At 42.7% G+C, this 26,225-nt stretch overlaps 1 protein-coding gene across 3 annotated transcripts in view; it reads left to right on the forward strand.

Moving 5' to 3' along the window:
• FAM124A (family with sequence similarity 124 member A) overlaps positions 1 to 26,225 on the forward strand; it is a 55,745-nt gene that overhangs the window by 5,806 nt on the left and 23,714 nt on the right. Inside the window, exons 1-2 of one of the 3 annotated variants that reach the window (XM_069881717.1) lie at positions 5,621 to 5,700; positions 17,386 to 17,417. In XM_069881717.1, the coding sequence (XP_069737818.1) occupies positions 5,642 to 5,700; positions 17,386 to 17,417 (91 nt within the window). In that variant the 5' untranslated portion in view covers positions 5,621 to 5,641. Of the gene's footprint in view, positions 1 to 5,620; positions 5,701 to 12,378; positions 12,417 to 17,385; positions 17,418 to 26,225 lie in introns of those variants that run through there. The other 2 variants (XM_069881727.1, XM_069881725.1) reach the window with 2 other exon arrangements.

The following is a 26,225-nucleotide window of genomic DNA, read 5'->3' on the forward strand; positions in this document are numbered from 1 at the left end:
CTCACAGCTGGTGCAGGAAAGATGATAGTCCAGCATGCAGAACTCACTGAGCAGAGAAGAAATTGAAATTTGAACCCAGGTGTGGATTCGTCAGGGAAATGGATGCTTTCACTTTCTCTTCTGTTTTAACACACACATGATATGATGCGGTTCAGCTTTCAGCTTTCCACTGTGCCTTTCTTCAGCTCAAGGCTGCTGCAATCACTCTCCTTTACCGTGTCCTCGGTTACTAAGACCATTATGTGAGGGATGAGGAGGAGGTTCTGCTGTCTGCATTTCCTTCTGCGAGGAAAGAGGCTACAGCAGCTGGAGGATGCAGTTAAGTGGTGCTTAACCTTACTGATATGACCTAAGACTTTTAACCTTGTACAATCTTGACAAAACCAGGCAAATTTAAAGTTTCCTTTGGAAGGAAGACACCTCCTGTTTAGCCATTGTATAGGATGTATCAGGCTAACAGATTTAAACATAGCCATAAAAAAAAATCACTTTACATCTTCTTTCAAGTACTTAAAGGTCTATTTTATACCAGGCCCTACGGAACTAAAAGCAAAGAACTTTTTTGCAGAACTAGCATTAATTTCATGTCCTCAGTGTTAGTTTGGTTTTGACAACAGAGTGGTTTACTTTTTGGGCATCTTTGAAGATCATAGATTCATAGAATCGTTTAGCTGGAGGAGACCTTTGAGATAATTGAGTCCCAATGTACCTGTCCACTACTAAACCAGATCCCTGAGTATCTCGTCTACCCATCTTTTAAATAGCTTCAGGGATGGTGACTCTACCACTTCCCTGGGCAGCCTGTTCAAGTGCCCAATAATGCTTCACCACTCCTATAGTAAAGAAATTTTTCCTAATATCCAGTCTAAATGTCCCTTGGCCCAACTTGAGGCCATTTCCTCTCGTCCTATCACATGTTACTTGGGAGAAGAGACCAACACTCACCTCGCTACAACCTCCTTTCAGAAGCTTTCAGAAATTTGCTTTCAGAAGCACAGGTAACAGAGAGAAAAACAAGTAAAGGAGAGGACCTAGCACTTCATTCATTAAAATCCCTGAAATGCTTGGAATTTAATGTAGAAAAGTCTCCTTTTCACCATAATTATGTGAAAGACCAGAATAAAACAGAGTTAAATGAGGCAAATATATAAATAAAAGAACCTAGAGTTTGTGGTAGCTTTACTTACTATGTTAATTATATATTTCCTTCAAATGTTTCTTTTTTCCCTCCCTGGGACAGATGGAATAAATTAATCTTAAATGCGGCATAAAATCTATTCCAGATCCTCTCATATGCCAGTGCTTAAACATAACTAACTGGAATAATAAAAGTCAGAGATGGAAAAGATCTGTTAGCTGACTACTTAAAATTTTACATACAGAAATGCATAAGTTTAACTGAACTTCTTTCTAAATATTTAAGGAGGTTTGATTACATCTTAAATCAGTTCAACAGTGGCTAGAGTCAATTTATTACTTTTTAAAACCACACTTAAGAGCAAATGGAAGTTACCTGCTTCTAAGTACAGTTGCACTAACTAAATAAATGTATCTGTGTAGACTATGAATCCGAGAGACAGCAAGTTCTTCTGAGTTCTGGTAACACTGACCACCGGTATCTCCTCTGTGGGGCTCAGGGTCCTCTGCTGTCATTGCAGCTGATGGAGAATAAATATTCCCGTGTTCCCAAAACACAGGCCCAAGCTGGGAATCAAGATACACTGAACTGATGTCTCAGTTTTGCTTTCTCTGGCCTTGGACGAACCCCTTCACATCACATTATGTCTGAAAACATGTTGATGCCTTTTACCTGAATATAATAATTTAAATATAAGCAAACTGAGAACCAGCTCATGCCAGGGTTACTTTCATGGCCAGGCACAACTTTTTTGGTCCCTGTCCTAAAATAAAGCCTATGCATTTAATTTTGTGAATAAATTGGTTTAGATGGCAGTTTACCAGTCACAAAGTATGGAAGAGTTTGTTTCTGTATATTTTGAACTAGTACAAAGGTGTTTAAACAGGACTGTTCTGTACAAGCACTTTTTATAGCTTTTTGTCCAAACTAGCTTTTAGCAACTTGCTAGGGGAAAGACGGAAGAGGGATTGTAATTACAGGGGCTTATTCTATGCCTAAAGTCTTATATTTATGGTAATGTTTATGTGAAATCCTCCACATAAACTGAAAAATCATTTATACTGCCTTCAAAATGACATGTATGCAAACCTAGCCAGATATTCAAGACAGATTAAATACCAATTTTCCAATACAATCTTTTTTTTTTCCTAATTCCTGACCAATAGCAGAGGCTGAAAGTTTTTTCTAGAGATCACTGGAGAGACAGATTGACTGACCTCCTATGATGCTGAGAGGCCACAGGACTGCACACAAGTCCAGAATCTCTCCACAACAGAGCAGTGGAAATTCAGCACTTCCATAATAAGCATTTCTGGGGTTGGTGCCCACTTGTCATTACTTCAATACGCGAACAACACTTTGACAGTTCTTCCCAAGCTGCTCTTCTTTCGATTTTACAAGTGTCTCACCCACATCCAGATTATTTTAGAGAATCAGGGTCACACACTGTTAGAGACAACAGCGGCATTGTTGTGCCTGTTGTCTCTAACTAGCATGAGCCTGTTAAACAATGTTAGATGTTACTATTAATTTGTGCTACTGTAGGCCTATATACGGCTTAACGTACCATTGACAAGCATGAATGTATCTTGACATGAATGACATCAATGCCATTCAATGCAGATGTAGCTTAAAAAGTACTGGTGGCAAACTAAAACAGTTTAGCACTTCTTATGCCAATGTAAGATTGTCTTGTGCAGAATATTTTTGCATTCCAGTCCATTTTATGTCTAAAATACAAAGATTTTCACTATTTTTCTTCTTTCTTGTAAGGCACAAATAATAAAAAGTAGAAGGAAATAATTATTTTTAAATAATTATTTTATATCTGATCACCTTCTGCGAGTGGCCACCTCCTCCAACTGACAGTAATTTGGTAACTGGAGAATTTTTAAGAAAAAATTTGAACTCAACAGACCTGATATTTTCCACAAAACAGTAATGGAAGAAGTTTCCCAGTTCTGAGAGTTGTTTTTGTTTTGTTTTTTTTATTGTCCCACAACATTTAGATTGTGGGGAACACAGAACACCATCCCCCAGTTCTGTGCTTGAACCTGACCCAGAAGACACAAGTGTTGCTCTTCTCTTGTCATCTGCTACAGCCTGAATGACCAAATAGGTTAAAGAAAGACCTTTTTTTTTTTCACCTGAGTAAGTAATTGATTCACATCTATGTGGATGAATATTTATTTAAGTGATGGAGAAATAGAGAGGTGTTCACTTCTAAAAACAGAAAAGACAGGCACGTGTTACGTGCACAGAATACAAGAACTTACCCACTGTGCTCTCATGTTCTCATGTTATTGAATACAACTACCCCACCACCAGTAGGCTTTCCTACATCAGCATTTCTTCACAGGCGGCATTCAAAGTGCTCCTTATGCATCACACAGTATTTTGTTATTTTGTATATTTATTCTTTTGTATTTATTATTTCGTATATTAGTATTTATTATTTGTATTATTAGTATTTATTATTTTGTATATTACAGAAATTCTCATGGGCTTGGAAAACCGTCCCCATCCCCCCCTGCATGTGATTTCAAAGTTATTATATTTGATGTAATGATCAAGTGCCAAGCAGCACTATAGGAGACTGGAGAAAGCTCAGCACAGCAAAAGGCTGCAACAGTGGATGCTCCAAAAACACCTGAGTGCTGGGGATGTGCATCCAACAGGTTCTACTAACTTTCCTAGAACCACAGAATCATAGAATGGGTTGGGTCAGAAGGGACATTTAAGATCATCCAGTTCCAACCCCTCTGCCATGGGCAGGGACACCTCACTCTAGACCAGGTTGCTTAGAGTCCCATCCAACCTGGCCTCGAACACTTCCAGGGAGGGGAAATGTTCAAGTTCTGTTGACAGAAAAATTTTGGAGTAAAACTTGATGAGCTGTACCTAATTTCTAATGTGTCCACTCTTATTAAACTGACGCAGGCATTAAGTAGCTGTTTTATTCATAACAAACTGTTGATCTCAAGCAAATCATGGAATTGCCATAACAAAATCATTTAACACAGCTTTTCATTTTCTAAATTAACATTTTTTTCTTTATTAACTTCACTGAAATGGGTTTTTTTCTTCTTAAAGAAAACTTCAGTCTTAACTACTAAGCAACACAATGTGTAAAGCATCACACTGCGACAGGAAGTAAAATAGTAATTGTATTGCAAGTTTCCCTACTAATTATTATTAACAAATTCTTAAGCTAATGTGGCAGGATTTTGAAATCTTTGACAAACGCAAGTGCCAACTAAATGACAGACTGGAAGAACATTTTGCAATAGTGTGAGAAAGAAGAGACCACAAAAACTGTTTTGTAAAGTAGATGGTATTTCAAGAGATAATCTGTTCATTTGACAGCCCTTTACTTCATAAAGTGTTTCGCTTGAAATACCACCTACTTTCACTGCATATGGAGCACCACACAGAATCACAGAACCATAGAATCATAGAATCTCTAGACTGGAAAAGACCTACAGGATCATTGAGTCCAACCCTTCCTATCAACCACTAAACCATGTCCCTGATCACCTCATCCACCCCTCTTTTAAATACCTCCAGGGAAGGTGAATCAACCACCTCCCTGGGCAGCCTGTTCCAGTGCCCAGTGACCCCTTCTGTGAAATTTTTTTCCTAATGTCCAGCCTAAACCTCCCCTGGCGGAGCTTGAGGCCATTCCCTCTTGTCCTGCCCCCTGTCACTTGGGAGAAGAGGCCAGCTCCCTCCTCTCCCTCCTTTCAGGTAGTTGTAGAGAGCAATAAGGTCTCCCCTCAGCCTCCTCTTCTCCAGGCTAAACAACCCCAGCTCTCTCAGCTGTTCCTCATAGGCCTGTTCTCCAGCCTCTTCACCAGCTTCCTTGCTCTCCTCTGGACTCGCTCCAGAGCCTCAACATCCTTCTTGTGGTGAGGGGCCCACAACTCAACACAGGATTCGAGGTGCAGGCGTTTTTCCTGTTGGAAGAATAGAAGTGATACAAGGAAGGGGCTGAGGTAGTTTCGAAAATACCGCCACCCACACGCAGTGATGAAGGGTATTCCCTGCGGGAAGATGATCCTTTCACAGAATCACAGAATCATATAATTGCTTGGTTGGAAAAGACCTTTGAGATCATCAACTCCAACAGTACCTGTTCACTACTAAACCACCTCCCCAAGCACACCATCCACCTGCCTTTTAACCTCCTCCAGGGTGGGGACCGCACCCCCTCCCAGGGCAGCCTCTTCCAGCGCTCCATAACCCTTTCGGTGAAGAATTTTTCCCTAATGCCCAACCTAAGCCATTCCCTCTCGTCCTATCACCTGTCGCTGGGGAGAAGAGACGGACACCCCTCCCTCCACAAGCCGCTTTTCGCTAGTTGTGGGGAGGACGGAGGTGGCACACGCTCCGGGCTGGCTGGGGGAGGGCCGGGGGGCCGGGCCGGGGCGCGGCCGCGGGTGCCGCACACGGCGCGGCGGCGGCAGGAGGCGGCGGGGCCGCTCCCCGCGGGGCAGGGCGGCCATGGGCAGCCGGCCCGCCGCCGAGGACGAGTGCGTGGATTCGGGAGCCGAGACGGGCGGGTGAGTGGACGGGGAAGGGCCGCCGCGGCGGAGCGGAGCAAGATCCATCCCGGCTGCACTTGTTGCCGGCGGCGCGGGGGGGTGGGGGGGGGGGGGGGTGCTTCGTGCCCGGCTCCGAGCGTCCCTGCGAGCCGGGCAGCCCTGAAACACGGGCATCCCTGTGAGCCGGGCAGCCCTGAAACACGGGCATCCCTGCGAGCCGGGCAGCCCTGAAACGCGGGCATCCCTGTGAGCCGGGCATCCCTGAGAGCTGGGCATCCCTGTGAGCCGGGCATCCCTCTGCACTGGGCATCCCTGTTAGCTTGGCATCCCTCTGAGCTGGGCATCCCTGTGAGCTGGGCATCCAGCGACCCGGGCATCCCTCTGAGCCAGGCATCCCTGTGAGCCAGGCATCCCTCTGCGCTGGGCATCCCTGTGAGCCGGGCATCCCTCTGCGCTGGGCATCCCTGTGAGCCAGGCATCCCTCTGCGCTGGGCATCCCTGTGAGCCAGGCATCCCTCTGCGCTGGGCATCCATGTGATCTTGGCATCCCTCTGAGCTGGGCATCCCTTTAAGCCAGGCATCCTTCTGAGCCGGGCATCCCCCCGAGCTGGGCATCCCTGCAACCCAGGTATCCATCTGAGCACGGCATCCCTGCAACCCAGGCATCCCTGCAAGCCAGGTATCCCAGCAAGCCAGGCATCCCTGCCAGCTGGGCATCCCTGTGACCCAAGCATCCCGGCAAGACGGGCACCCCTGCGACCTGACCATCCCTTTGACCTGAGCATCCCTGCAAGAAGGGCATCCCTGCAGGCCGGGCATCCCTATGGGCCAAGCATTCCTGTGAGCTGAGCAGCGCGATGCTACCTTTCCAGCTCCCACACTGGGGCTGGGGGTCCTGTGCGATGCCCTGGGGAGCACTCCTGCCGTGGGGCACAGCTAGAAAAGCACCTTCGGCTGAGCGGGGAGAAGCTCCCCGTGATTATCCTTCTGTGCTCAGGGTGGAAGAGACCTTTGGAGACTGTGGCCATGGGCTTTAAGTTGGAACTTGTAGAGCACGTCGTGCAGCCCCGCTCTGTGCGTTGTGGGCTGCGGGCGTGCTGGATCAGGGCTTGGTGCAGCACCATCTTGGTATCCCGGGATAACTTGTGTTGAGGGTCATCTGGAAGCATTCCCAGCTACCTGTGCTGTCCTTGTGGCAGTGACACCCGGACAGCATCAGGCAGACAGAGCTAATTCCTTGGAAGGACCACCAGAGCCACTCCCAAAAGCTGGTTAGATTTATAGGCACTGTAAAATCGAGTTGCTGCTGACACGATACTCATACTGACCTGTGAAGTGCTGTAAACTTTGCTGGTAGTTGTCCAACCTGTAAGTGTCATATCAAATAAGGAGAATGACCTTTTTTCCAGACTTTGTGACCCCGCTGCCAGAGGTGTACTATGTTTGTTAGTTGGATGACTTCTCCAGAGTCATCCCCCATTCAGCTCTCACCTTCAGCCCATGTCTGTAGGAGAGGGGAAGTGCTTTCCAGCCTGTCCTACGTGCTGCCGCTCTGTCATCTTGTCAGGCACACAACTGAGCCTTCGCTCTTTCTGCTGCTCCAGGACAAAAGGGAATTGCCCACTCCTGTTAGCACTGTTCTTTCCTAGCTCGTCATTCTCCTCCCTCCTTGCTTTCCCAATTGTTTTTATCCCAGCTCCTTGTCTGGTGCATCTCCTTTGGTCTCTAGTCTGACTGTTGCAAACTGTACAGCTAATCCATCTTCGCCAAGCGGTGTCAGGCGCACAGCACCAAAGCTGAATTAGCAATACTACAAAATTTTTTTGTGAAGGTGGAAATGGAATATGGTAATCTTTGTCATACCTCCAGCTATTAATTCAATTTGATTTTTTAATCTCTTCTCTGGTCTGAGGACTTTTTCCATCACCTTGTACTGTGGGCATACCTTACAATGAAAGTTTGAAAATGCTTTACGTGACATGAGCTTAAAGGAAGAAATCCAGGCCTTCTTTCCAGATATTGGGACAACAAGGTTTTAGTTCATCTTTGGAGGATGTGGATGAAAGGAAGACTAAATAAACAGTGAATTCATGGCTGGTTCAAAGCTCAAAAAACATTGATGGATCAAGTGATTTTGAATTTGCTCTGTTTATCTGGAACAGAAAAACCTGGGTTTCCTTAGGATGGGCACTTGGAAGGATTTGACTTAGCTGGTAACATAAGCCTTTAGACCTCTGTGACCAGCATGGCAACTGTTTGCATCCAGTATTGATGAACTGACAAACTTGATAGTTTTATGAAGCATCTCAGTCCCAGGCTTGACACTGGAAAGTGTTGGTTAGTGGAGGAGTCTGACTGAGGAATTTGAACAGTGATGTATGGAAATTAATAACGGCAGTGCTTTGCACTTAAGTTCTCTTTGAAAAGCAATGGGTCTCTGCATTTCAATTGTTATTTTTAGTTCTCCTTAGCAGCTATTTTAGTCTGATAAACACGTTGCGTATGTCTCTTTCACAATGTTTATAGTTCAGCTTTCTCACCAAACCAACTGTTCACATCACTTGCTTTTCCCTCTTATAAGAAGATCTGCTTTTTGCTTTGTCTCAGTCCCGTCATAGCTATTGCTAAATTGAGCTGTTTTCCTTTTTCTCTGATTACTCAATGGTAAAAAAATATAAAATAATGAACTGTTTTGAAGTTCAGCTGTCATCCGCTGAATATATAGGAAGAGACAACTGTCAGAGCAATTCAGTAACAGTTTTACATCAAGTGGTCCCTTTCTGTCACTCAGGGAACAATAGTGGATAGTGACTGTAGTAAATCCAGGCCCTGCAAGCCCTTGTCATCTTGATGATCATATGTAATGATGTGTGAGCTCTTATATGGAGCTTGTACTGCTGAAGCTGCTTATAGCAGCTAACCAATTGAATACATCAAGTACTCTAAGAAGCATATGTTCCTTAAGGTTTGGCTACAGCTTCCAGCTACAAGAGCAGGAAAATGGTGCTACAGGCAAGATCAGTTACAGTTTGAAGCCTTCATTTTCCTAATCTGTTAGAAAATATGTTCCTCTTACTGCATTCGCCTGGTAAATAGGGTAGTAAAGAGGCTGCTGAACAAAAATAGTGTATTTTGAGTTCCTGAATCCAATAAGAATGGATTGAGCTACCGTTGTCAAGTACCTAAATAAAGAGGGTAGAACATATAAGCCAATTAGTTTATATTGGCTGTTTATTAATGAGATTTGAAAGAGTTTCACCATCCTTGGAATGAAAGACTTTGCCCATACAGATTGTATCTTCTCAGGAAATGTACTTTTTGGGCTTTTTATATAAAACCTTTTTGCATCTGCTACTGAAATCTTTTAGCCCAGAAGTATGGGAGCCAGAGAGCTTTCTCTGGTTATAGTTTTAGTAGTGGATTTGTACTATACAACCTGACATTTTAGGAAGAAGAAAATCGTCTTTCTTTGGTCTTTAATTAGAAAGCAGAGGGAAAAAGAGCAGAAGAAAGGAATTGAAGGGAGAAGAAATGTGTATGTTTAAAGAACTGTAGATAAATTGTTAAGAAAAACACAAAATAAAAGACTAGAAAAATCAATAGTATGTTGCTTAAAATAAGTTGTAGAATTTTTATTTTCAAGTTTTCTTGTTTTTTCAAGCCATACAAATGCTGTTATTTCACTATCCTAACTCTGAGTAACCGACTAAAGGTCTGGGGGCTAAACCACCCAAGATGACAAACTAAGACAATTTTAGAAGTCGTTAGGCATGTAATTTTGAAGCAATGAGGCAGATTCTTGCTACCACTGATAACAAGAGCAAAGCATCAGCTGAATTCATTGCATTCAGGGCTGATAATCCTGAGTGACACATCATGAATATGGAAAACAGGTTGTCTCTCGGACCTAAAATCTTATGGGTTTTATACCTAAACTTTAATTTGGTCGTGTGAGCTGTGTTGGAGGGTCACTTCTATAGGAATGCACTCTCCTGTTTATCAAGCATTTGTGCCTTAGCTGAGCATAACAGGTCTGTGACATAGCAGGCTTTAATGAAGATTTCCATATACATGACAATTCCCATCAGAACTTCACTTGTTTCCTAGACAGCTATAAGAGCCCATGTCCTAAAGGGTTCACAGTTTAATCATTAGCTTACTAACAGTATCAACGTTTGCCTTTGTTTTCTCATTTCTCACTTAGAAGGCATGTCAAGTTTTGGGAAGTTGTAACTTTTAACTTAAGTTATTTGAATGTACAGTTTTTCCACTTACATTTCAAATAATTTATTAATGTTTTCAGAGAAAATGGGGAGATACTATTGAAGGGGGGTTGTATAATAAGTTCAACACATAAATAACAATTATACAAATGGAATTAAGTAGTAGTTAATTGCTGAGTATTTGATGAATTTTAGGAGGAGGGAAAATTATACTGTTTCTTTGTAGCAGGCAACTGCAAAGCAATGGTTCAATGATACATAGAGAAATCCGTTGCAAAGCAGAAACGAAAGATATTTGAAGCTTAGGACATGGCACCATGCAGCAGCTATTTTTAACATATATTTAGCAAAATCCATTACTGTTTGTTTGCAGTTGTTATCCAAGGGGGTTGTTCCCTCCTTTTTGTTTTCTCCTTGTTCTATTAGTCAAATTAATTTTTCAGAGATTATGTCAGTTTTTGAGACTGCACTATGCTTGTTTGTTGGTTTTCCTTGTGGTTTTCACTAGCTGCATGTGTGATCCTGGCCAAATCATAAATTATTTGAGCCTCCATTAACTTATCTGTTGAGCAGATTTAAAAAAAAAAAAAAGCATTTATTTGTTGCAGTTGTGTAAAATGTGAGACTAAAGCAGAAAGTAAAACTGTTAATAAGCAACAAGGCAACCTATAAAAAAGGAGGATGTACCCCACTTAAAGGTAAAAGTAATAAGAATATTGTAATTCATATGTGTCCTCTATCAGAATGGGTTGCTTAAATTATCAAATGAATAGTTGAATAGTATATTGGGGTGAGAGGTTGCTTTCATGTCACATGTTTCTAGCTTAAAGGGATTTAACACGACTTTGTTATCTGTATGGTAGTCCTTCAACATGACATGTTAGTCTATTGGCACATATTTTATCCATCTATGAAAAATTCTCAGGCTTACAAATAAATCACTGCTGCTAAAGCCTGTTTTAAGACCTTCTTTTAACTTGGTTGTGTGTTTTTTGTTGGTTTTTTTTGCTGAGCCTTCCACTTCCTTCATATCCCTCATTCCAGATGTGTCGATGTAGACAACTTCTCTCTGATTTGACATTTAAATAATGTAAAGTTGACCTGTTTGTTGCAAATTTGGGCTGAGACATCATTTCTAATCAGATTTACTCAGTGAAGCTGAGCTGTTTTGCTGAACAGGCAGACCTTCTAGCATGTGGCACTGGGGCTAGGCACTGAAAGTGAGGTGACGCAGACTTTAAATCACATTCTGGTGGCCAGGTCTGTGCTGACACTCGTGATGGCATGAGGTTCAACAAGGCCAAATGCAGGGTCCTTCACATGGGGCACAACAACCCTGTGCAGCTACAGACTACAGAGAAGTCTGGCTGGAAAGCTGCCTGGAGGAGAAGGACCTGGGGGTGTTGGTTGACAGCAACTGAACATGAGCCAGCAGTGTGCCCAGGTGGCCAAGGTGGATGGTGTGCTTGGGGAGGTGGTTTAGTAGTGAACAGGTACTGTTGGAGTTGATGATCTCAAAGGTCTTTTCCAACCAAGCAATTATATGATTCTATGATTCTGTGAAAGGATCATCTTCCCGCAGGGAATACCCTTCATCCACACCTGCCGACAGCCCACTGCGTGTGGGTGGCGGTATTTTCGAAACTACCTCAGCCCCTTCCTTGTATCACTTCTGTTCTTCCAACAGGAAAAATGCCTGCACCTCGAATCCTGTGTTGAGTTGTGGGCCCCTCACCACAAGAAGGATGTTGAGGCTCTGGAGCGAGTCCAGAGAAGAGCGACGAAGCTGATGAAGGGGCTGGAGAACAAGTCTTACGAGGAGCGGCTGAGAGAGCTGGGGTTGTTTATCCTGGTGAAGAGGAGGCTGAGGGGAGACCTCATTGCTCTCTGTAACTACCTGAAAGGAGGTTGTGGAGAGGAGGGAGCTGGCCTCTTCTCCCAAGTGACAGGGGGCAGGACAAGAGGGAATGGCCTCAAGCTCCGCCAGGGGAGGTTCAGGCTGGACATTAGGAAAAAATTTTTCATGGAAAGGGTCATTGGGCACTGGCAGAGGCTGCCCAGGGAGGTGGTTGATTCACCTTCCCTGGAGGTGTTTAAGGGATGGGTGGATGAGATGCTGAGGGACATGGTTTAGTGGTTGATAGGAATGGTTGGACTCGATGATCCAGTGGGTCTTTTCCAACCTAGTGATTCTATGATTCAAACAAACTCTCTTCCGTACACACTGATGATGATGATGATGGTGTCTGTCATTTGGGGCCTCAAGCACTGCTGTTGGTAATAAGCTTCTGAGGGTAGTAGTTAGAGCTACTAGTAGTTAGAGTGATGGGAATCCATCATCTAATTTCATCACTCTACTAGAAATCCAAAACAAGGCATTTTGAGACAAGTGACTCTGACTCACTCTGTTGCAGTCATCTTGATTACACAAGGAGAAGTACAATGAAGGTAACAGATTTGTGTTGGACTGCTATTAGTGAAGCAGATTGTAATATGAACCACAAGAATTTGGTAAGAAGAAACCAAAGGCAGAGCTACAAAGCTAAATTTTCTGACTCGTGCATTGTGCTTTAACTGCTGTAAAATCCTCCCGTGTGCCCTGTGGAGAGCTTTATGGGGAGAGGGAAGGCAAAGAAGCTCTTAATATGAAACAGTGAAATCTGAACCAACCCCAGGCAGAGAAGGCAGGGGAAATGTGAATCCAGCAGGTGCTGTTCCATCAGTCCAAGGCAAATGAAGGATGCAGACAGAAGAGCTTGTAAATCTTTCACAATTTTATTGGGGGGGCAGATAAGGAGTCCTGGCAATGGAGACCTTGGACATATTCTGGTGTAATATTGTGTTAGAATAACATGAGAGATGTTATTCTGCACATCACACTGCCTTGTGGAGATGCTGCCTGGCTTAGAAACCCCAGTTACAGCCATGCCAGTGCATTAAACAGCATGTGGAGGGGTCCCTGAGCACTGGCACAGAGTTTTCCATATTGTTGAATACTTCAAATGGTTGATGACATCAGTTTGCATCTAGCTCTCTCCCATATGATCCTTGGGTATGTTTTACTGTGGGACAAGGACTTGTTTTACTATGTTACCATGGCCCAGGGACCATTCCCAGCAGACCACTTGCCAGTATGTTTTGGAAGGCAAGGGGTTTTAATGGTACAGGTGCAGACTGTTTCATGGAGTTGGCCTCAGTCCCAGACAATTCTCTTGAGTGCATTTGTTTATTAGCGTGTTTGTCACCACTGTAGCTACATCAATTTAATGCTGTGCTGTGGCTAATCAACATGCTGAAGTACCCAAGCACAGCGCGTCGCTGGTGTAGCTACATTTCTTGTGATTCAGAGATGTAACACAGTTATGTTTCTTACCCAAATAAACAGGTTTAGGGTAGTTTTGCATACCATACCCAGTAACTGCAAGTTGTGCTAGCAGCACTCAGTGGGCTGTTTCCCTCTCTCGGACATTCTGAGGCTCTGTGTTACTGATCAGAAATGAGTAGTGCAGGCTGATCTCAGAGGATTGCTCAGGATTGTTTGAGCTTGTGATGGTCTTATGTTCTGATAATGCACAATCCTGATCCTTCAATGGCGCTAATGGGAATCAGAGTCCCACATTTATCTCAAGCTTCTACCTTCCTATTCTTATGTCTCTTGATGTATTCACAGCTCCTCTTTCCTGGTGGGCTTACCATTGAGCACAAAATCTTTGCAGACTGATGTGTCTTTTGACTGAGCGATGAGCCTTCCTTTTCAGTACTTCCCATTGCTTCAATACCCTTTGTGGTATTTTTTTTCTCATTATGTGACTCTAAAGGGAACGGTCCTTCATTTCTTCAGTTTCTGTCTTGGATGTCGCTGTTCTTTTTATCTGTCATATAATAAATATCAGAGGAACTATCCTGCTGCAAGACCACGTAATTGGGCTGGAACCTCTGAGCCCCAGTATGGCCCCAGTGTGTCACCATTAAAGCCCATGAATGCTTTACTCCTGGGTTATCTTAATCTTAATCGGAAGATCCTCTTCCAAGGGAACAGATAGAATCCAGTACTCAGGAGATGGAAAGAATGGGAAGGAATGAAGTTGCTGTCCAGAGAGTCTACCTGACCCAGGACACGTTATTTTAGTACTTAATTTTTCTAATGCATGATCTTGTCAAAGGGAATGCTTATTGTGCATACCAGACTAAAAAGCTTAAAAGACTTACAGAAACTTCAGAATTTAGTATCCTAAGTAGCTGATTACAAGGGGAAAAAAAAGTGTTTTGTAAGCCACTTACCAGCACGTCATGAATCTGAATGGTTTGTGCTAATGTTTTGAAAATATTAAGCGTCTTACTAACGCTTAGCTTTGTTCTTAAGGACTAGATTCAAGCCAAAGAACTTCTAAGACAGAAGGGAGTTGAAGAGATGACAAAAGGTGATTCAGGTTGGCCCTGACTGCATATAGGGAGACTCATATTCATCCTGTTTGATTACAGGCACGTGACCGAGGGTCCTACATTAGGAATTTGGTTTCTGTAGGCTTCATCCCTAGACAACAGCTAGGGAGAGACATACTTCAGACCTCTCTTTTTATTAGAGGTAGCTTGGGGAGGGTACAGTCCTCATTTTGACACCTGAGGCTAACAAACCTTTAAGCTTAATTATCCCTTTTTTTAATTCTGTATATGTCAGTTATGCAACAAACATGAATTAAATATTAGCTTGAACTATATTAGAATAATAAATAAATACAATTCTATAACCTATTAAAACGTGTCTGCAATTAGTCTCCAAGCACACTCTTGTCTCGTCTTTTCTCTCTCCCCGTCTTTTTATTTTCCTCATCTCATTTTTCATGTCCTGCCTGTATGTAGACTGCCACTTCTTGGGTTTAGGACTCATTAATTCTCCGTGTCCTATAATGTGCCTGCAGCACGTTGGGATAATAAAATAACAGTGTGAAGTAATAGAATGCTGCTTTTACTTGCAAAAAGCAAAAGGCAAACTGTTGTTTTGCTTCTATCTGAAATACAAGCAATGCAGATTCATATTGAATTAGCCACCAACTGCTGAACACAGATACATTGAAGGACAGCCCCGGGCTGTTTTCAAACAGAAGCGCAGACTGAATGAATCCTTGTTTGGGATGCTTGGAGGCATCTGGATGTATATTGCTTGCCTCTGGGCTTCTGAAGAGTGTCATGTTATACAGTTTTCCCACCCTTCAAGATATACATGGTGCCAAATGATACCAACGTGACTTGCTACTGTAAAATACCATGCAGCTCTGTGGTCCACACAGCACTACCTAGCCAGCTGCTGGGATCGCTTCCCCTTGCTTCCTACCCAGAGCCGAACCAGTGGTGTGTACATGGCCTGGCAGTAGGCAGAAGATCTCCTTCTACGCTCGTGTCATTACTGTCTCTGCGTTTTTTGGCTACACAAGGGTTGTGAGTGGGGTTGGTTGAAGAATAGCATTTTATTCAATGAAGAGGTGTAATGTAGCGATTTATATAGGGTGACTGAGAGGGACTGCTACTGATCTAATCCTATGGTCTCTGCCATGTGTGATAAAGATGTTTATTGCTCCCTAGAATTATCAAAGTGGCTGGGGATGCAGGATTTAGTAAAGGAGAGAGCAAGAAAGAGCTGCAAGCCCCCATCATTGCTCTATACAACTAGAGACCTCGTTGCTTTCTACAACTACCTGAAAGAGAGAACTACCTCCTCACCTGTGGAGAGGAGGGCGCTGGCCTCTTCTCCCAAGTGACAGGGGGCAGGACAAGGGGGAATGGCCTCAAGCTCCGCTAGGGGAGGTTCAGGCTGGACATTAGGAAAAAAATTTTCACGGAAAGGGTCATTGAGCACTTGAACAGGCTACCCAGGGAGGTGGTTGATTCACCTTCCCTGGAGGTGTTTAAAGGACAGGTGGACAAGGCACTGAGAGGCATGGTTTAGTGATTGATAGGAATGGTTGGACTCGATGATCCGGTGGGTCTTTTCCAGCCTGGTGATTCTATGATTCTATGATCAGTGACTCTTTCCTCAGCATTGCCCAGACCTGCTACAATAACCTCATGGTACTTGTTGGTATTGATGGATTTTTGTTTTCATGAGTGTAATGAAAACATGAGATTGTGTCGTCTTTCACTGGTCCATCAGGATTGACAAGAAAAATTGGGGGTTAGTTCCTCATGGTCTTTCTCAACTAAACCAGCAGTCTCAGCATCTACTCTGCAGAATACTGAGTGCTAAGCACAAGGCTATGAAACACGAGGATGACTGTAAATGCTTTGTTTCTTCTGCAAATCTGAAGCAGCCACTATAGTTATGTAGGGTTGATGTCCTTTATTCCCTTGGATACCTAAGAGCCTAGAGTATGAAGGCAACCTGAGAATATGCTTAGATGCTATCTATTTCCAGACAAATATCTTGGGAGTCAAGGCTCATGGTTTTTTTTTTAATTTAAAGCAGTATTGCAAACTTCTTGCAATTATTTATGTCACACAAGCATTTAGGTTTGGATCCAAGAACTGTGTTACGGCTCCCCAAATAGTTATGTTCAGGGCATACATGCAAGACGTTAATTGTGGCAGGGAGCTCAGGTGAGTGGAGGTCTGTCCTGGGGACCCAGCAAGTAGGGGAGTGGAGGCTCTGTGACTGTGAACTCCAAAACCAAACACTCAGAAGTCATAGGTAGGGCCTTAGAAGTGGAAATCAATTATTTTTTAATATTTGGTGATGGCATATTTGCTTTATATTAGTATTTCTGAATTTTTAGGACATAAATTTGCCGTATTTTCATCAGTCCAGAATGGAATTTTCAGAAGTTTGGAGTTACAGCTGCAAAATTAGTTGCACTGTTGCTCAAATTACTTAACTGCTCTGACTTTCTCACAGGTAATACACCGAGGCAGAACCAACGGGCACATAGTTTTACTGAGAGATGTCTTGAAGAGGAAAAGGGTTTCTGAAAGGAAAATGCTTTGTCATCTTTATGTTTATATTTTAGTACTCATTTTGTGTCTTCCCTACCAGTTGGGACCAAAAAAAAATAAAAATTCTGCTCTTTTAATAGAGTCCTCATAAAAAAAAGAAGAGGAAAAAAATTACAAAGCAGCATTTAGAGAACACATGATGAGGAAGATGAGAAGCAGAGTCAAAATCTAGTAGACTTAAACTATCCTGTGTCTGAAGTAGCCTGTTTTTTCCTTATGAAGAGCCTTCTGAGCTTTAATTTTTATGTCTAAAGTGAGGTAGCATAAATAGCCCATATATAAAGCCTTCGTTGCTTTACTCACTCTACATAGATGGTTTCAAAACTCACGCGAGAAGCCAGTTTTTCTGAGGCCACATTCAAAACCTATTCTATTTATTATCTGAGGATAAAAATAATGATAAATGGGCATTAAAATATTTTAATATGCAGTGTAAGTAGATTTGGTACATTTTTCATTGTCTTTTATATCTAATATGGTCTAATTTGTCTTGCAGGTCTGAGTACAGCCATATGTCCTCTACGAGCAGTGAGTATAACTTTGAGAATTGTTTTGAAATGCATTCTTATAATTTCTTTTTTCTAGTTGCTAATATTTATTAACATCAACTAGTCTTATGGTGGAGTTCAGTCTGACCCAGTAAAGCCCTTGTTACTTTTCTTCTTGGATCTATATTTAGAAAAAGTGTAGAAAATTAAACTGATTGGATGTTAATGACCAAAATACAAGCCACGTGTAAAGTCATAAGTTTTGAAGCTCACAAGAATGCAAGGCAAAATGGAAACAAAATATGTAGGCAAGGTGTGGCTAGCGAGCATGGGTCCTCCAAATTATTTTGCAGTGATGAATGTCATTGGAGCTGGGGGATGCAGGAATAATTGAATGCTTGTTGTAAGCTGATGCCAAGGAATCACTAGAGAGCAAATTCTGTGAAGTATTTCCTTTATTTCAAAGGCAATAGATGTTCTAGTAAGTGTCACAATCTTTCTAGGTGTTTACAATAGCCAGTTGAATTTCAGGTTATCCAACTGATAAAAGATGAATTCTGCTGTCTGGGTTATTTTTTCTTTCTTTTTCACCAATGCAAAATGGCAATGTTATAAGGAATGCATTTTCAGTCCTCTGTCTACCCATTCCAACCATTTTCTTAGTTGCAGGACATATTGTATCCACAGCACTTTGAAATGCAATAATGCTTATTCATGCATAGCTACTAGTATCTCCCTTGTCAAAGTGCAAGGTGATGCCTGTCTCCCTAATTCACACGTAGATGTGAACTTCGTTTATGCCAAGCAAGCAGATCAAAAATTCACAGATGACAAATTGTGTTTTATAATCAGGATCTTTTAAGCACCATGAAATCAGTGGGGAAGAAAGCTGTCAGTTTTTTTCTCATTCACACATTCTGGCTGAAGCGTGAAGAGGGTTATTTTCCATCTCCCATGGTCTTCAGCAAAGGGCTTTTATTGATTTCAACAAGAGCTGGATCAGACAGTGTTCGTAATGTCTGGCTCCTGCGCTGATGTGACTAGCAGGGAGCTTGCTGTCTTTCCTCCATCTGCTCAGTATGTGTGTCTGAGAAAGAGAATTTAGTGCAGGTTTTTTCTAAATTCTGTTGTTTAAGTAGATTTCTGGATTCCCATTGCCAGACATAATTTTTTAAATGATTGTGAGGCACGATCCAGGCAATCAACTTCTCAGAGATAGTAAAAGCTTATTGGATTTGGTTGGCTACACCAGATATGGGCCCCACCATCCTCTCAGCTCACAATTTTGGGTCATGGCTTGGGGAATATGCTGCCATCTTCCTCCACTTTTTAGGTGGAGGAATGTTTTAGGTGGAGGAATGTTTATGTTAACTCATAATTATTTGCCTAGTAGCAGTGCTTATTTGGGAGGTAAGTTCAGGAGACGAAGTGTAAATAGAGTATTTCTCATCTGAAAATTTGGGGTTGATCCCTTACCAACTTTGCATGACTGCTGCACATTTTACAAATAAAGGTCAGAGATTGCATTTGTAAATCTTTATTTATGATTTATTATTATCAGTGAGCTGTTTGTAAGGGCAATTTTTGGTTGTGTGGCAGTGACAGTGTGTCGTGTTAACTGTGGTCACCTCAGTGTCTTGCTGGCCGTGGCTCTCCGGAATATGTGGGGATTACAGTTGTATTTCAACACCTGTAATTTGTCAGTACAAGGAGGTATTATCATTCCAGCAAAGATGCAAAAGTTGAAGAGACAGGACAATCTCTTCCTTTCTCTTTTCTACTTCCAAGGCAAATTACACTGGTACAGCTTCACAAGTAGCTGTATTTAGCTTTGGATTTTGTGGAGTTTGTGTGGTTGGTTTGGTCAGACAGTGCAGTTGTAACAGAAAAGCCTACATAAAAGAATTTCAGTAAAATAGAAATGCTTTCATGTCAGAGGCTGGCAGTCAGGGATTATCATAGAGTGGTTTGGGTTGGAAGGGACCTTAAAGATAATTTAGTTCCAACCCTGCTGCCATGGGCAGGGACACCTGCCACTAGATCAGACTGCCCAAGATCCATCCAACCTGGCCTTGAATGCTTCCAGGGATGGGGCAGCCACAACTTCCCCGGGCAGCCTGTGCCAGTGCCTCACCACTCTCATCATGGGTTGCATAATACTTTTGAAGAAAAGATTATTAGGGAAGAGATGTTAGGGAAAAAATGTGATTTGGCCGTTTTAATTTCTTTGGGGAAAAAGATCCAGCAAGTGGTATCAATCGTAGTACAGAAAGCAGTCTAATCATTAATGCTGTCAGGCCCTAACATAATATAAACTGTTGCAAATTAAAAAGCAAAGAATCTCCATTACCTACAGCTGCTTCATCTGAAGCTCCTGTTCTAATGAAGTGGAGTTTATCTAAACCAGAAAGATTACAGGCTAATTTGGTTTTACAGGGGTCTTATTCAGTGGTACCAAGGAGGATCTGATTTCATTGTTCAATAAAGGAATAATATTCTAAATTACTGGATGGAGTCCACTGGACAAAAATTTTCCACAGACATGCCAAGAAAAGAAGAAAGACTTACCAGGTGAACTAACTAGAGCTGCTTGTATCACTTACTATGATGTCAGCAGCTGAACAAACTGCAAGATTCTGCACCTGCAAAAGTGCAGAAATCCTAGACACCCCCTCCCCCTCAGGTCAGAAGTAAAATCTCATCAGCTGCTGTATGGCAATGGAAGGAACATTCTGTGCATGTGCTATTTCTAGTACTTTTTTTTCTCTAAGCACGTGGCAGCAGTTTTTGTGGGCACCGTACTACTACACCAGTTCAAAGCCCTGCCTGGTATGTTGGTTGGACCATGGGTCTTATGCAGCATCTCAATCCTTTTCTTCTTTGCCCTTGTCCCCCAGCTTTGGGTAACCCAAAAGTTCTTTTTACTGGCAGCATTCATCCAACATTTGTGGGTTTGTACAGTAAGTACTCTGGGAAGGAGTACCAAAGTTTGCAGAGTGTGTTTATTTCTGCAAGAAAATGCAGCAGTTATCTGCCGTGTAGGCTCTGCCTTTTGTCAGGGTGACTGTGCCACTTTGCCTTTTCTTTTTGAGCAGAGTAAATAGGCCATGCAAGTCTGTCTGCTAGATGCTGAATTTTGAGTTATTACAGATTTGAAAGGCTCAGCAGTGTGATTTCAAAGAGGAGAAGAGCTAAATTGATTTTGACTTTTTTTTTTCCCTGAATTCTGGTGTGTATAGTCACTTTTCCCTTGTTCTTTAGCAGGAGGTGCGCTTTGTCTTATTAGGTTGTTTTGCCCGTTGGTGTGCTCTTCCTTAACCTAGAAAATGTATTAAGCTTCTTTTTGCTCATATTTTCAATTATGATTTTCAATTACCTTTAGGGATGCCTAATCATATAAAAGGGGGAATTGTGCTAGGCACTTAACACACACAGAAGAGACCTTTAGCCAAAGTACATAATACCAGAATATAAAGACCATAGGTGGCATATAGATACAGAGAGTTTTAATCACAAAGAAATAATTAACATTGGCAGCACAATAAGCAACAATCTGTGCACACCAATATGTTAATTATCTTCAAATTGCTTTGAGCTATGTTTTCCAGGGATGATTTTCGACCAGGGAGGAGGAGTTTTGATGGAGACTGCTTGTTTCCTCCTGTGCATAATATTTAGATTCATAATAATGGCTCTTCAGGAAGATTCAAACCAGAAGTGGGCATTTTAAAGCAAGACCTTTGTGATTTGTAACAGCTGAAATACTCCATATCTAGTCAGCTCTGGAGCCAATTTAACCAGGTTGTCTTAGAAATAACTGGGAAAGTCAGTGATTTCCCCCTGCCCCCAACAATTTTCAGCTAAGCAGTCAGAAGGGAACTGCCTGGGTACACATTTGTATAATTCCAGCTAAGTTGGTAAATGAAAAAAAAGCTGGCCCTATAGGATTAGGTGCAAGTTTGTGGCAGATTTTAAAGCATTTGAGATAGTAAAAGCCTGTAGCGTACAGTGATTCATGTTGTGCTTCTCAAGGAGGTAAAGTGCTTGTCACTCACTTGCTTTGTAGATGGAAAGCTGATAGCTCACCTTCCCCTGCCTCTCTGCCTTTTATTTGGCAGCTGCGGTGACTGAGTCCTTCTGGGGTGTTTTTAGGTTGTTTGTATTCTTCCATGATAAACCTGAGGGCTGGAATATTAGGATTTTGTTTTCTGTGTTGCACACACTTCCTAACCCATGGAACTTCACCCATTTTTCTGGTTCTAAAAATTGAGCACTAGACAGTTTCTTTTGGCAGATTTACAAATATATGGGTTATGGAGCAGGTTTCTTTTAATAATTTATTTTTCTTTTTGGCATTCTCTTCCTTTGCTGGTCTAAATTCACATCTTTGTTTTGGGATTTGGTCAATGTTTTGTCAGTGTCATCTGCGTGCGCTCCCTGGGCTGGTTTTGAACTGTTTTTTTCTATTAAGTGGCAATGGTCCTCATGTGCAAAACTTGCACAGTCTTTATGGAGGGCTAATAAAAGCGAGGTTTCTCTTATCCTTGATTCCAGAGGCAGGGTGAGGTGCTAAGGCTGTATCTTACCTCTATGCACCAGCTGTATGCTGAAATAGGCTGCCCTAACAGCATTTTGGATGGTAGATTTTATTTCCTGAGTGGTGTTTGCTCTTTGTGCTGGATCTGGCCATGCGGAATGGGAAAGCAAGTTTGCCAATGACATCAGGCTGTGTGGCACAGTCAACTCACTGAAGGGACGGGATGCCATCCAGAGAGACCTTAATAGTCTTGAGAGGTAGGCTTGTGGAAACTTCATGGATGAAAAGCTCAACGTAAGTTGATAATATGCACTTGCAGCCCAGAAAACCAACCATATCCTGGGCTACATTGAAAGCAGCATTGCCAGGTGGTTGAGGGAGGTGATTCTCCCTCTCTACTCTGCTCTCGTGAGACCTCACCTGGAGTACTGTGTTCAGTTCTGGAGTCCTCAGCACAAGAAGGACATGGAGCTGTTAGAGTCCGGAGGAGGGCCACAAAGATGATCAGGGGGCTAGAACACCTCCCATACGAGGACAGGCTTAGAGAGCTGGGGCTGTTCAGAGAAGGCTCCAGGGAAACCTTACTGTAGCCTTCCAGTACCTGAAGGGAGCCTACAAGAAAGCTGGGAGAGGGACTTTTTACAAGGGCTTGTAGTGACAGGATGAGGTGGAATGGCGTTAAATTGGAAGAGGGGAAGATTTCGATTAGACATTAGGAAGAAATTCTTCACAATGAGAGTGGTGAGGCACCAGCATAGGTTGCCCAGAGAAGTTGTGGATGCTCCATCCCTGGAGGTGTTCAAGGCTGGGTTGAATGAGGCTTTGAGCACCCTGATGCAGTGGAAGGTGTCCCTGCCCATGGCAGAGGGACTGGGACTATGTGATCTTTAAGGTCCCTTCCAATCCAAACCTTTCTATGATTATATGAAATCACCAACACTACAGTACTTGCTGTTTATAAAAAGCCCCTTGAAACCTTGTGTTTGTGTATACACCCTGAGCTAGTCCAAGATGACATACCTCATTCAATGTCATTTTTCTTTCAGAGTTATTCCTAGTCTTTTTTAGACACCTAACAGTTCTCATTAAAGACAGTTAGGGTTACTTAACATATAATCAAGTGACAATCCTCAAATAAGAAAAAAATCATTGCCCAAAAGATAGTGCTGTCATGAAATTGAGATAAAACTTTGTTTTCCTGAAACTGCATTACTTTTCTTTGCTAGCTCAGTGCTGCATTTATCTACTTTCATTTTGTGTAACAGTGTTTACTTTGAAGCCAAAGTAAACACGGTGAAATTAGGGCCCCATTAGAAGTAGAAATTACATCTTTGTATGCATTGTCATTCTGAAGCTGCTCAGGTGCCCATGTAGCCCATCAGGTGGGTTGTGAGGAGTTGGCGTTAGGCCACCTGTCCCATCCATGCTTGGAGCTTGCCGAGGCACAGTTACATGACAGTTTTCACACCACTTCTGTACCACGTGCATGTAACAATATGCTGCCTCTCTCTTTTGCTTTTTCTGTTTTGTCTCTTTTTCTTTTTTTTTCCCCCACCATGACATCTGCTTCTTGATGTTACCTGGCAAGAATCTTCCTCTTCCTTCTCTGTTAAAGTTGTTAGATTGAAGCGTTGTTGCAAGGAAATGTGAAGAGGAAAATGCATCTCTGAATAAAAGAGAGAGTGAGATCCAGCCTGAGCACTAAGTCCTTTATAGCAGAGAGCGAAGTCAAGTGTCTTCCGAAGTTACCCCTTTTCAATTTCTTAAGAGTTTTTGTTACCAAACACTCCAGAGACCAATGGATCATTTCTGTCAAAATGGGCACTAATAGAGTTTTTGACAAAAAAAATAAAAAAAATAAAAAAATAAAGATGTAGCCTTTCTGGTTGCGGAGATAAGGGAGCTATAGGAGAGCAAGGGTCTATAGTATGATAAAGCACATGGAGGACAGGGAGGTGATTAGTGGCAGCCAGCACGGCTTCACCGAGAGCAAGTCCTGTCTGACCAACTTAGTGGCTTTCTATGATGGAATGACCACATCAGCGGGCTCAGTAAAAGCAATGGATGTGATCTGTCTTGATTTCTGCAAAGCCTTTGACGCAGTCCCCCACAATATCCTTCTCTAAATTGCAGAGATTCGTATTTGATGGGTGGACTGTTCAGTGCATAAGGAGTTGGTTGGATGGTCACATTCAGAGAGTAGTGGTCAATGGCTCAAAGTCCAGATGGAGATCCATGACTAGTGGTGTCCCTCAGGGGTCCGTACCGGGACCAGTGCTGTTTAATATTTTCATAGATGATATAAACAGTGAGATTGAGTGCACCTTCAGCAAGTTTGCAGAGAACACCAAGCTGAGTGGTGTAGTTGTCACACTAGAAGGACGGGATGTCATCCAGAGGGACCTGGACAAGTTGGAGAAGTGGGCCTGTGTGAATCTCATGAGGTTCAACAAGGCCAAGTGCAAGGTCCTACACCTGGGTCAGGGCAATCCGCAGTTTCAGGGCAGGGTGGGGGACAATGTCATTGAGAGCAGCCCTGCAGAGAATGACTTGGGGTTGCCGATTGATGAGAAGCTCAACATGAGTCGGCAATGTGTGCTCACAGCCCATGCCAGCTGTATCCCAAGCTACAACAAAAAGAAGCATGGCCAGCAGGTCGATGGAGGTGATTCTTCCCCTCTACTCTGTTCTCATGAGACCCTTAACAGGAGTACTGTGTCACAACATACTGGAATCCCCAACATCAGAAGGATATGGAACTGTTGGAATGGGTCCAGAGGAAGGCCACAAAGATGATCAGAGGAATGGAGCACCTCTGCTATGAGGACAGGCTGAGAGAGTTGGGGTTGTTCAGCCTGGAGAAGGCTCCAGGGAAAACCTTATAGTGGCCTTCCAGTACATGAAGGGAGCCTACAAGAAAGCTCAGGGAGGGACTTTTTACAAGGGTGTGTAGTGATAGGATGAGGTGGAATAGCTTTAAATTGGAAGGAGGAAGATTTCGATTAGACATTAGGAAGAAATTCTTCACAATGAGACTGGTGAGGCACTGGAACAAGTTGCCCAGGGAAGTTGTGGATGCTCCATCCCTGGAGGTGTTCAAGGCCAGGTTGGATGGGGCTTTGAGTGGAAGGTGTCCCTGCCCATTGCAGGGGTATTGGAACTGGATGATCTTTAAGGTCCCTTCCAACCCAAACCATTCTATGATTCTGCGATGTATAAGTGCCTGGTAATGACAACATATGAAGAAATGTCTTCCCATTACTTATGTATCATTTCAAAGTCTCTCTGCTTTCACTTACCTGTTAAAGGTGTTGAAAACTAACAAGGAGCAGGCAGGGGGCTGGGTTTGATTTGGGCTTTTAAAAATCTGTCGCAAAGCTAAAATTTCATCGTATAATTGACTACTCCGAGTTAGGTTAGTTCAAGCCAGTTCTGACCTAGGCACTGCTGGACTGAGTATCTTCTAAGCATACTTCTCAAACAATGTTATTCAAGAAGTGTAAGGAAATAATTATATTTCTACAGCAAAACAAAGATCTCCTGTAGTATATTGTTTCTTATTTCCATAGAGAACTGAGATGCTTTTACAATGGCTGGCAACGAGCTATATGAAATACTATTGTAAAAACAATTTGCAGTGGGCTTGCCAGCATCATGCTGCATTTCCAGAAGGTGTTATTATAAAAGGAAGACTAATTAAAGTATGAGGAATAATGGAAGAGGAAATTGGACTGAAATCATGTAGTGTTCTTAGCCAGCAGCATCTGTCAATGTTGCAAATTCAGGTGTTTTATATTGTAGTGAAATCTGAAGTGTCAGCTCCTGTGGAAAATATGGTGAGCATCTTCTGCATATCTTGCCTGGCCTGTGTTATGCTGCTAGAGATGAAGACTAATGCTGTTTCCCACCGTGTATGAAGAAGGAGAATATTGCTGCATTCCACCTAGCAGCCAGTGGCTGTGCAAAACATGTTTATGTAGCTGCTTGTCATCAAATTCCACCATGATGACAGAGTGAATCCTTGCCTACAGGACAGAAAAGTATAGTACTGAACCACAGAAAGTCGAGGTTGGAAGGTACCTCTGGAGATCATTTAGTCCAAACTCTCTGCTGAAAGCAGGGGCAGTGATAGAGGGTTGCTTAGGGCAATGTCCCATCATGTTTTCAATATCTCCGCAGGCTCTCTGGGCAACCTCTTCCAGTGAGTGACCACCCTCAGAGTTTTTCCTTATGTTTAAAAATAATTTCCTGTGTTTCAGTTTGGATCATCAGCCCTGAGCAACATCAACAAGCCCTAGTGCTCTCCAGTCC

The sequence above is a fragment of the Phaenicophaeus curvirostris genome, chromosome 1 (assembly GCF_032191515.1).
Source record: "Phaenicophaeus curvirostris isolate KB17595 chromosome 1, BPBGC_Pcur_1.0, whole genome shotgun sequence".
NCBI lineage: Eukaryota > Metazoa > Chordata > Aves > Cuculiformes > Cuculidae > Phaenicophaeus > Phaenicophaeus curvirostris.